Below are 12,830 nucleotides of genomic sequence, written 5' to 3'. Positions count from 1 at the left end.
AGGAGCAGAAACCTGAAGGAGGAAGGAGTGAGGCAGCAGGGGTGGAAACTTGTGCCTGGAGTGGGGTCCATAAACCCACCCTTGATACTAGTCCCTACTGACTGAGCCCAGCCTGGAGCCCTGTGTGGGACAAAGCAAGAAAAACCATCTTAAGGACCTGGACAGCAGGAACAGGCCTTAGAAGTAAAGAAAAGCAAGAATCTGACCTGTTTATTGGTTTCCCTGGAATCCGACGTCGAGAAGCCTGAGACCTGGAGCCCGAGGTGGAGAAGCGGCGCTGACTGGAAAGCAGACGTCGTACCCGGAGCCGCTAGAGGTCGAGAGAGGGCGCCGACGGAGGTCGTGAGGAGTACCAGAGGTCGAGGAGGAAGTCACCCGAGGTCGAGTGAGCGGCGTCGGCGGGGGAGTGAAGTCCGCCCTCCGGAGTCGCCGGAGACCGAGGTGAAGCGTGCCGGAGGTCGGGAGTGGAGATCGCACTCCGGAGTCGCCGGAACCTGAAGAGAATCGTGCCGGAGGTCGGGAGTGGAGGTCACACTCCGGAGTCGCCGGAACCTGAAGAGAATTGTGCCGGAGGTCGGGAGTGGAGGTCGCACTCCGGAGCCGGCGGAAGTCGACATCGAGCCAAGACAGCCCGACGTCATCGAATCGGAGGTCGACATCGAGCCGAGGCCGCCGACATCGAACCGGAGCTGCCCGAAGTCGACATCGAGCCAAGACAGCCCGACGTCATCGAACCGGAGGTCGACATCGAGCCGAGGCCGCCGACATCGAACCGGAACCGCCTACCGGCGTCGTCAAGAACTGACATTGTGCCGAGGCCGCCGACATCGAACCGGAACCGCCTCACGGCGTCGACACGACTCCAGCGGCGTCGGAGCTTCATAAAAAGGGCAGTAAGTGGAATAGAGGGCGCCTAAGGCCCTGTGGAGCTCTAAGAGACCATCCTAAGGGATAAAGAGGTGTTAGAACCAGCCTGGAAGTGCCAGGGGTGGACTGAGACTGATACAGTGACCTGTGTGAGGGGTGGTGTAGTTTGGGAGAGCCAGATTCCTAGATTACCCTTGATCTACCTCAGTTTTAGCCTCAGCCTTACCCAAGCTAGGTGAGACACCCTCAGGCCATCCACCTAACCACAAGCTGTGACTGGGCCAAATCAGCCCATAGTATTTTAAATGTGATCTGATTTTACAAATGTCATTGTTGGCTGGTATTATTTATTGAGGGTACTGTATTTATTGTATTTATCTAAATTATTCCTGTAATGTATTTATTGTCCTGAGCTAACTTATTCCTGCACAGTATTTATTCCCTCACAGTATTTATTTGACCTGAACCTATTTATTGCACCTGTAAAGTGTTACTATTTATTTGACCTGCACTTTTTAAGGAGAAGCCTTGTGTTCTGTGATTGTATTATTATTTATTTAATCAGCAGCTAAGAGAAAAGAAGATAAACACAGAGATATTTTCATAATTTTTAAGGTATAGTGTCGTTTTTGGAACGGATGCACGCATGGTTATTGTATGGGTATTGCGTATGCTTAACACGGTGCCTGACCCCTGACCACTCGAGCCAAGCTACCACTGTGTATGTCTGGAGAGACCCCGTTACCACCACCCTTTCCGGTGTGGGAGTGGGGTTTTTCTAACATAATTGGTGTTCAGCGGCGGGATTGAGCTGTGCCTACGCATACTCGACAATAACTGTGGGTAGTCCATAGGCCTACACCTGGAGTTTTCTCAAAGCGGCCTTCCTAATTGTGAGTTTTTGTTTTTTCCAAATTTACTCTGGTGGTGGGAGGAGGTATTATTAAAGGTACCCCCCTGCATTGCTTCTGTAAAAACCTGTCTTCTGTTCTGAGTGGGCAAAATGGAGTTTGTGCTAGAAGACCTGGAAACCTATACTGTGGCCCAACTCAGGGAGTTTTGTCAGCGGGAGGGGGTGTATTGTCCCCCAGGAGCAAAGAAGGGTGCACTCCAAACCAGCTTAAGGGCTTGGGGGGGAAGCACGACGAGAAAGCAAGGCTGAGGAGGAGGACAGGGATAGAGAGCCCGACAGTGAGGGAGCTGGTCTGTACCAACCTGAGGTGGGGAACCTGTTAGCGGGGCCCAGAACCATTTCTAGGAAGGGCAGCAGTGCCTCTAGCGGTGGCTTGTCTGAAGTGGAGTTAACAGAGGGAGAAAAGACAGCTCACATGGGACTTAGCAAGGCTGGAGTAAGAGAAGGAGGAACAGAGGATGGCTCATGAGCTAAGGCTGAAAGAGATAGATCTTCAGATCCTAAGAATCGGGGCACAAACTGTTCCTAATGGTGGCAGCAAAGACCAAGAAAGAGAGTTCACTAGGGAACCCAAACCCTACCTGCCAAAGGACATAGTAGCTAGCTATGGAGTGGGCGACGATATTGCCAAGTGGCTAGCGGCCTATGAGGTCTCGTTAAGGGCCCATGGGGTTCCAGAGAAGTACTGGGGAGCGGGATTGTACAAGTACATGCCTCCAGCTGGTAGGGATGCTTTATTGGCCCTAGAGGAGGATGAGCAGACCCACTACCCCACCATGAAGGTGGCGCTCATAAGAAAGTTTGGACTAACACCCGAAAAGTACAGACAGAAGTTCCGGGGTAGTCACAAACTGGGCACACAGAATTGGGTGGACTTCCTGGACTATGCAAAGAAGGCACTAGAGGGTTGGATTCAGGGCAGTGAAGTGAGGAACTACGAGGGGTTGTTTGATTTAGTACTGAAGGAACACCTGCTCGAAAAATGTTTCCCTGAACTGCGTCAACACCTGGTGGATAGCAAGCTGATCAATCCCCGGAAGCTTGCTGAGGAGGCGGACATTTGGGCTAGTACCCGGGTGTCCACAAGGGGGACTGGAGGGGATACTCAAAAGGCCGGACAGGGCGCCCCCCAGAAGAAAGAGGGAGGGGAAAAGAAAAAGGAGTTCTCCAAAGGCCCCCAAAATAACTTCCAAGGGAAGGGAACAGGATTCACCCCTAGGGCTAACCCACCCAGAAACCCTAATCCTGGCCAGAGTCAGCAGCCAAGGGTTGTCCATTGCTACGAGTGCGGTGGCGTTGGACACTACAAGGGAGACGCGAAGTGCCCGAAACGACCACCCCCTCCCATTGGAGGAAAGACCCCCGGAGTAGCTAGTGTAGTGCTCGGGGAGGAGATGCCTTTAATTAAGGGAAGGGAGTGGGCGGGTGTCACTTTAGTGTCCCTGGGAGAACGGGAGATGGTTCCTAAGATCCAGGTGCCCGCAAATACCGTAAAGTATGGGCAGTGGCTCACCATCAACGGCCAAAGAGGGGAGGCTCTGAGAGACACAGGAGCCAGTATGACTATGGTACGTAGCCAACTGGTGTCTCCAGAGCAGGTAATTCCCGATGTACTCCACCCAGCCGCGATGGCTGACGGCAGAACAGGCCACTATCCAGTGGCTGAGGTTCCCTTTGAATGGGGGGGGGTTGCAGGTTCACTTCGAGTTGCCGTAAGCCCTGCCGTGCCAGTTGATTGTCTGCTGGGGAATGACATGGAGCACAATGCTTGGAAGGAGGTGGAATACCGGACTCATACTGAGATGCTGGGTACACCTGACTGGGCCTGTGTGAGCACAAGGTCCGCGACTACCCGGAGAGGGAGTTCGTTTCGGCTGGAGCCTGGAACAAAGGCCCAGCCAGCTGCCAGTCAAGGGAAGAACCGAGGACAGGAGGAGCCTGCCTCGGCGTCCATACCCCGTAGGACGGATAGGCCACCGGAGGTGGTGGACCAGGAGTCTGCGGTGGGGGATGTTACCAAACTGGAGGACCTACCCATCCCGGCCGAGTGGCACGTGGAGGGAGGCCCGACCAGGGAGGAATTCTGCCAGGGCCAGAGGGAGTGCCCTACCCTTGAGGGGCTGAGGTGTCAGGCCAAAGCCCAGGCAGCAGGGAACATTGAAGGGAACTACAGTGTTTACTGGGAGGATGGCCTCCTCTACAGTGAACCCAAGGCACCCCTACATGGATCGTCACGAGCCTTGGTAGTCCCTCAACGTTATCGAGCCTTCCTTCTGGAGTTGGCTCACGAGATCCCATTGGCAGGACACCTGAGGCAAGACAAGACCTTCGCCCGTCTTGTCCCACACTTTTATTGGCCTCAAATGAAAGTGTCGTCCGATACCTACTGCCGGACATGTGTGTCTTGCCAAGCCAGTGGGAAAACAGGGGTGAAACTGAAAGCTCCCCTGGAACCACTTCCTGTCGTTAGCACCCCCTTTGAAAGGGTGGGCATCGACATTGTGGGTCCGTTAGATCCACCTACTACAGCTGGTCACAGGTTTATCCTGGTTTTGGTGGATCATGCCACACGGTACCCAGAGGCAATACCTCTGAGGACCATAACAGTACCTGTTGTGGCTAGGGCCCTGATGGGAATCTTTACCCGAGTGGGTTTTCCCAAGGAAGTTGTGTCCGACAGGGGGACCAACTTCATGTCAGCGTACATGCGGGCCATGTGGAAGGAGTGTGGAGTGACCTACCGGTTCACAACTCCTTACCACCCCCAGACCAATGGTCTGGTGGAGAGGTTTAACAAAACCTTGAAAGGCATGATCAGAAGTCTGCCTGAAAGCCTGCGGAGGAAATGGGACGTCCTCCTACCCTGTCTATTGTTTTCCTACAGGGAAGTGCCACAGAAGGGAGTGGGTTTCAGCCCCTTCGAGCTTCTGTATGGGCACCCTGTACGTGGTCCTCTCAACCTGGTGAGAGACGGATGGGAAAGAACTCCCAGAAAGCTTCCCCAGGATGTGGTGAGCTACATGCTGGCCTTCCGGAGCCAAATGGCTAAGTTGTGGAAGCAAGCTTCTGACAACTTGGAGGCCAGCCAAGCAGTAATGAAGGCGTGGTATGACCACAATGCTCACCCGGTGGAGTTGGAGCCTGGCCAGAAGGTGTGGGTGATCGAACCAGGAGAGCTTAGCGCCCTCCAGGATCGCTGGTCAGGACCCTTTGAGGTGTTGGAGAAGAAGGGTAAGGCTACCTACTTGGTGGATCTTAAGACCCCTCGTCAGCCCCTACGGGTGCTGCACGCCAACCGCCTCAAACCCCACCACGAGAGGCCCGAAGTCATCTTGATGATGGTGACTGACGGAGCAGAGGACGCGGAAAGCGAGCCTCTCCCCGATTTGTTTGCGTCTCAAGAGAAGGATGGGTCGGTGGAGGGAGTGATTCTCTCCCCATCTCTAACTCCTGAACAGCAGGAGGACTGCCGCCAGGTCCTGGGGCAGTACTCTTCGTTGTTCTCCCTTGTTCCGGGTAGGACTCACCTGTGCATCCATGACGTGGACACAGGAGACAGCCCACCTGTGAAGTCCAAGATCTACCGGATGTCAGACAAGGTGAAGGCCAGCATTAACAGTGAAGTCACTAAGATGCTGGAGCTAGGAGTGATCGAACCTTCTAGCAGCCCCTGGTCCAGTCCGGTGGTGTTAGTACCAAAAGCTGCACCACCGGGTGCCCAACCGGAACTGAGGTTCTGTGTGGACTACCGGGGACTGAATTCAGTAACCAAAACTGATGCTCATCCGATCCCTAGGGCGGATGAATTGATTGACCGGCTGGGAGCTGCCCAATATCTAAGTACCTTTGACCTTACTTCTGGGTACTGGCAGATCTCTTTGACTGATGGAGCAAGGGAAAGGTCAGCCATCTCCACGCCCAATGGCCACTACCAGTTCTGTGTGATGCCCTTTGGGCTCAAGAACGCACCTGCCACGTTTCAGCGCCTGGTAAACCAGATCCTCACCGGAATGGAGAGTTTCTCTGCTGCTTATCTGGATGACATAGCCGTCTTCAGTAACAGCTGGGAGGATCACTTGCGTCACCTGCAAGCTGTTCTCCAGGCCCTGAGACAAGCTGGATTGACGATCAAGGCCAGCAAGTGCCAGATCGGGCAGGGGTCGGTAGTGTACCTTGGACACTTGGTGGGTAGGGGAGCGGTGCAACCCCTCCAGGCGAAGATCGAGGCCATCATGGCCTGGGAACCCCCCAAGACACAGACTGAGGTCCGAGCTTTTCTGGGCCTCACGGGATACTACCGCCGCTTCGTGAAGGGATACGGTACCATCGTAGCCCCCCTCACGGAGCTCACGTCCAAGAAACAACCTCGACGGGTAGTCTGGACGGAGGCTTGTCAGCAGGCCTTTGTGAAGCTGAAGCAAGCCATGTGCGAGGCCCCGGTCTTAAGGGCCCCAGACTTTTCCAAGGAGTTCATTGTCCAGACAGATGCATCAGAACATGGCATTGGGGCAGTGTTATCGCAACTCAATGAAGAGGGCCTGGATCAACCCGTGGTCTTCCTATCCCGGAGACTACTTCCCAGGGAACAGAAGTGGAGTGCAATAGAGCGTGAAGCCTTTGCAGTGGTATGGGCTCTGAAGAAGTTGCGGCCATACCTGTTTGGCTCGCACTTCCTGGTTCAGACCGACCACAGACCCCTTCGTTGGCTGATGCAGATGAAGGGGGGGAATCCCAAGTTGTTGAGGTGGTCTATTTCCCTACAGGGAATGGACTTTCAGGTGGAACATCGGCCTGGAGTGGACCACGCCAATGCAGACGGTCTCTCAAGGTATTTCCGCCTTAGTGATGAGAACTCCCAAGGGGTTGGGTAGCTCTCCCCACTTTCAGCTGGGGGGGACGCGTGTTAGACCTGTCAGCCCTTTGGGTAGTCCCTCCTCATCATTATTTATTTTGTCCCACTTTTGCCTCAAACCCTGTTAGTATTTTTTCCTTTTTGGGAACCACCAGACTTTTTCGTATTGATGCAGATTCAGGGAGCCATTTTATCTACCCCTGGAACTTCTGTCTGAGGGCCTGGAGCACAAAATGGTGGCCACCTGTGACCTCATCAGAACCCACTGGAACCTACCAGCACCTTCCAGAACATTCCAGAACCCTGTGACAGTTGGAGGCGGTTTAGAATGTTGGGAAGCTAAAGCCAGAGTTGACAGTTGGAGCTGGCAGTTGGCACCTGACTGGTGAAGAGAGAGGAGCAGAAACCTGAAGGAGGAAGGAGTGAGGCAGCAGGGGTGGAAACTTGTGCCTGGAGTGGGGTCCATAAACCCACCCTTGATACTAGTCCCTACTGACTGAGCCCAGCCTGGAGCCCTGTGTGGGACAAAGCAAGAAAAACCATCTTAAGGACCTGGACAGCAGGAACAGGCCTTAGAAGTAAAGAAAAGCAAGAATCTGACCTGTTTATTGGTTTCCCTGGAATCCGACGTCGGGAAGCCTGAGACCTGGAGCCCGAGGTGGAGAATCGGTGCTGACTGGAAAGCAGACGTCGTACCCGGAGCCGCCAGAGGTCGAGAGAGGGCGCCGACGGAGGTCGTGAGGAGTACCAGAGGTCGAGGAGGAAGTCACCCGAGGTCGAGTGAGCGGCGTCGACGGGGGAGTGAAGTCCGCCCTCCGGAGTCGCCGGAGACCGAGGTGAAGCGTGCCGGAGGTCGGGAGTGGAGATCGCACTCCGGAGTCGCCGGAACCTGAAGAGAATCGTGCCGGAGGTCGGGAGTGGAGGTCGCACTCCGGAGTCGCCGGAACCTGAAGAGAATCGTGCCGGAGGTCGGGAGTGGAGGTCGCACTCCGGAGCCGGCGGAAGTCGACATCGAGCCAAGACAGCCCAACGTCATCGAATCGGAGGTCGACATCGAGCCGAGGCCGCCGACATCGAACCGGAGCTGCCCGAAGTCGACATCGAGCCAAGACAGCCCGACGTCATCGAACCGGAGGTCGACATCGAGCCGAGGCCGCCGACATCGAACCGGAACCGCCTATCGGCGTCGTCAAGAACTGACATTGTGCCGAGGCCGCCGACATCGAACCGGAACCGCCTCACGGCGTCGACACGACTCCAGCGGCGTCGGAGCTTCATAAAAAGGGCAGTAAGTGGAATAGAGGGCGCCTAAGGCCCTGTGGAGCTCTAAGAGACCATCCTAAGGGATAAAGAGGTGTTAGAACCAGCCTGGAAGTGCCAGGGGTGGACTGAGACTGATACAGTGACCTGTGTGAGGGGTGGTGTAGTTTGGGAGAGCCAGATTCCTAGATTACCCTTGATCTACCTCAGTTTTAGCCTCAGCCTTACCCAAGCTAGGTGAGACACCCTCAGGCCATCCACCTAACCACAAGCTGTGACTGGGCCAAATCAGCCCATAGTATTTTAAATGTGATCTGATTTTACAAATGTCATTGTTGGCTGGTATTATTTATTGAGGGTACTGTATTTATTGTATTTATCTAAATTATTCCTGTAATGTATTTATTGTCCTGAGCTAACTTATTCCTGCACAGTATTTATTCCCTCACAGTATTTATTTGACCTGAACCTATTTATTGCACCTGTAAAGTGTTACTATTTATTTGACCTGCACTTTTTAAGGAGAAGCCTTGTGTTCTGTGATTGTATTATTATTTATTTAATCAGCAACTAAGAGAAAAGAAGATAAACACAGAGATATTTTCATAATTTTTAAGGTGCAGTGTCGTTTAAGGAACGGATGCACGCATGGTTATTGTATGGGTATTGCGTATGCTTAACACGGTGCCTGACCCCTGACCACTCGAGCCAAGCTACCACTGTGTATGTCTGGAGAGACCCCGTTACCACCACCCTTTCCGGTGTGGGAGTGGGGTTTTTCTAACACATCATTAGTGATAAGGGAGAAAACTAGGCAAGAAGTCTATCCAAAGAAGTAAACCCATTCCCAAAACTTTGTGGTTATGCTTGCTTACCCTCAGCCACCCCAAGCTTTCCAATCTACTTTGAGATACCCTGCTTCTCCTACAATTAAGGAGACCAACAAGCAAGACATAGTGGTTACCTGATAATGAAGCATACATGTTTTAAATTATGTTTTACTGGGGAGCCATTTTGATAGTTAGGAAGTGCCAAGTTCTTGGATTCGTAGTTGCAGGCGGGTAGTTTATTCCACACCTAACAAGACTATTTTCTTAGTTACGTTTTATGTTTAATATGTCTGTTTAATATGTAATTGATTGTATAACAAGGGAAGCAAATTATTCTTATTTGATTATTTATAGCAAGTCGTTAATTTGTCATTCTTTTTTGTTTTGCTCTGGCATAATAACTGATTGCTTTTGCTGGATTATTACTGTGTGTACAACTAGTTTCATTTTAATGAAATTTTGTTGCAGCCTCTACCCTCATCTCTTCTCAAGAGCATACATACATTTTAGAAATCCGGAAGACATCATTTTATTCAGAGATCGATTTGACGGCTATATTTTCATTGATACTAAAGGTAAGAAAGAAATATAATTTACTCAGATTATTTGTTTAGTGTTTGCATGCCCCACAGTACGTCACTCCAGAGTATCAGATTGCAAAATGGTATATTTGCCACACTCTTCATTAGAAATTTAGCAGAGCATCAAGACCACTTTTGTGCTGTTCCATAAGATCTAATATATATATATACGGTCCAGTGTATCAAGTGCTTTTGCAGTTGCAAGACCACAAAAACTTGCTCTTTGCTAAACGAAAAGTCAGAAAAGTATTTTCTACTCACACGTACCATTTGCAATTCAGTCTGAATCACAAATAGAAGGGGACGTCAGTCATATTAACTTTAATTTGGTTCAGTGAACCATAAACGTTCACAGTACAAATAACATATGAGATACATAAAAATGTCATACATATAAAACGCATCCCAATGGCAGTATAAAATATTCAACGAAAACTCCAGTCATAATACATCAATTAGCAATATGCTACCCTAAAAACTAAGATCAGAACCAGCGGGACAAAAAACCTCAACAAGAGAAATCTTGAAAAGGTGCTCCTAAGGTGTCTGCTATTTCACCTGGACATTCTGTATTGTTTTCTAATAAGGGCAGCTCAACACCTCCCTGGGATGGCTAGCATAAATTATACTTTTGAGGTCTTAAACAGTACAAAATAATGTTTTACACTATGAAACTTGAGCTGTTTGAATATCTCCAGTTGATTCTAATGATCATAACAATGTTTTGGTGAAATCTTCCGACAGTTCGGGTCCTCGTAACAATGATTTAAACCCAACATTCAAACAATTCATGTACACAGCAATATAAAAGGGAGATACAGCCCTAAGAGGTTGCATAGAACAGCCCTATTTGTATACCCTCTCCAAACATTGTTCAACAGTGGATTTAATCATAATTGCACTAACAATCTTGCCCATAGCGCTTTCTAATGACAAGAGCCCCGCTAGTAAAATTCACAACCATAGTGCACATGTCCATATAGGCCAATGAATAAAAATATCTTAACCTTCTTTATAGGGATGTACAGGGATGTTGCTTTCTCAATAGAAGGGGACGGGGGAGTGAAAGAGGGGCCAACTTCTCATTGGAAGTCACCGTGATATGTATGTTTTGTGGACATAGTGTGGACATAGTGTGGTCGCAAATCATTGACAGGTTACCAAACCTACACCTGACAAGGGCCGGGCAAACAGATCTTTTTCTGATCTGTGTAAGTGAATGCAAAACGTCAGGCAAATTCACCGTTTCTGCATCTGCTTCCTGCGGATTGGAAAAAAGGGAGTAATGCTCAAGATATTCCATGCCAAACAAGAATTCCTTGTGCCTGGTACTGAGAAATTACATGGTTGACCCTGCTGACTGTGCTCCTCAAAGGACCTTTCGTGGCAGGGGCATTTGTTGTGGTGCCTGCCTTTCAGGACGACATTGCAGGCAGGCGTTGGACACAGACATTTCTGTTGTGGAGGTTGCTTTGAAGTGCGCTCTTAGGGCCAGGGCTTCACTCAATTTTTCCCAAAAGCAACTGTACGATATTCTTTGCCCACTCCTTGTGGTATTCCTTAAGTTAAGCTGTCACATTGGGGCAGGTTTAACCTATAAGGTGGTGGGCGTCCTCATAGTAGCTGACAGTGGTCTAAGGGAGCGCTGCATGCTCCCCTCGGTGTTATTAAATAGTGACTTTTGTTTTCTTTTTACTAGGTCTACAATAAAAATAAAAATAACATTTGAGATATGCACAGAATGCTAATGCAGGCATTGTGTCCCCCTGTCATTCACAGGCCTCCATTGCTGTGCTCACAGAGGGTTTCAAAATGATATTCAACTGACCCTCCCCCCGCCTGTGTCAGTATGCGAAAATCAATATTTGCGACCTACTCTGTATGTACATTGGGGCAATAGTTCACCCCGGCGTAAGATACAATAAAGTTTGCAAATTTGTTAAAGATAGTGTTCTAGGATGACTGGTGGCTATGTAAATGTTACCTAATTAATTTGGTAATTACAGTTGATATTTGTCCTCACGAAAAATGTGTTCCATATGAAACACTGTTTTACAAATAAAGATTACCCAAATTTTCATTCGGATTACTAAAAAACATAGAATTGCACAAATATCATGGCAGAAATATCTTGGGTCAGAAATATCGTCAGACAAATTCTTGTGGTCAAGAATATCGATTTTAGGTAAGTTATACTGATTTAAAAATATGGAAGTGTTTAATATTGTTTTAAAAATATAGGTGTCGATTCCGATCCTGTAAAACCCGGGTACGAACCGTCGGACGGAGCGTTTTCTCCGTCCGACTCGTACCCGGGAAAAATACCATACAAACATGCAAGTACGATTCGTACGCAAACACCATTGCCGTACGATTCGTAAAAATCACCGACCGACCAAAATATACCCACAATTCTGATCTGGGATGCCGCTGACGTGACGTCCGGATGGAGTCAGGCAGCTTTTCACGAACCAGCAAGTACGATTCGTGCCGACGTCACAGACAATATTTTACAGCAGCCAAAAACTGCCGGGAAATCAGGACGACGCGCAGAAGGAGCACCTGTACGCGACGGACAGCCATGGATCCCAACCTACGTGTCATCCCGGCCCTCATAGCAGTCCACCTGGTGTACAGGAACCGACGCAGACGCCGCAGAAGGTCAGAACAAAACCCAGGGGCAAAGAGCGGGGCAGGGACAGGAAACATCACCCCCACCCAAGTCGAAAATCATACATGCCCTGCACATACCTGACCCCCAGGGCCTGGTCACTTCGGGGGTGTGGGCGTCTCCACCAAGGCCTCACAACGGAAGTCAACACGGACGCGAACCGGCAACACAACAATTGTGGTACGCACCATACCCACGCCTCAAGAGCGTGGGTACGGGTCGTACCACGCCCACCCCAACGTCACCCCAACAATGGCGGTACGGCCCCTACCCATGCCTATGGGACGTGGGTACGGCCCGTACCGCCATTGTGGCGTGACGTAGGGGTGGGCGTGGTACGACCCGTACCCACGCTCCTAAGGCGTGGGTACGGTGCGTGCCCTCATGTCACCCCAACAATGGAGGTACGAGCCGTACCCACGCCCCAGAGCGTGGGTACGCCCCGTACCACGCGTCCCCTACATCACCACTGCAATGGTGGTACGGGCCGTACCCATGCCTGTGGGACGTGGGTACGGCCGTACCGCCATTGTGGGGTGACGTAGGGGTGGGCGTGGTACAACCCGTACCCACGCTCCTAAGGCGTGGGTACGGTGCGTGCCCTCACGTCAACCCAACAATGGAGGTACGGGCCGTACCAACGCCCCCAGAGCGTGTGTATGGCCCGTACCACGTGTACCCCTACATCACCACTGCAATGGTGGTATGGCCTGTACCCATGCCTGTGGGACGTGGGTATGGCCCGTACCGCCATTGTGGGGTGACGTAGGGGTGGGCATGGTACGGCCCGTACCCACGCTCCTAAGGCGTGGGTACGGTGCGTGCCCTTACGTCACCCCAACAATGGAGGTACGGG

General features: G+C 51.0%; 1 protein-coding gene across 3 annotated transcripts in view; it reads left to right on the top strand.

Moving 5' to 3' along the window:
- Positions 1 to 12,830, top strand: part of UPF3A (UPF3A regulator of nonsense mediated mRNA decay) — a 508,452-nt gene that overhangs the window by 103,610 nt on the left and 392,012 nt on the right. For all 3 annotated transcript variants that reach the window (XM_085620493.1, XM_085620494.1, XM_085620492.1), the window contains exon 3: positions 9,191 to 9,297. In XM_085620493.1, the coding sequence (XP_085476619.1) occupies positions 9,191 to 9,297 (107 nt within the window). The remainder of the gene's footprint in view (positions 1 to 9,190; positions 9,298 to 12,830) is intronic.

The sequence above is a fragment of the Triturus cristatus genome, chromosome 8, assembly GCF_964204655.1.
Source record: "Triturus cristatus chromosome 8, aTriCri1.1, whole genome shotgun sequence".
In the NCBI taxonomy this organism is placed as follows: Eukaryota; Metazoa; Chordata; class Amphibia; order Caudata; family Salamandridae; genus Triturus; species Triturus cristatus.
Note: the sequence above shows the minus strand (reverse complement) of the source record. Positions and strands in the feature narration are given on the sequence as shown.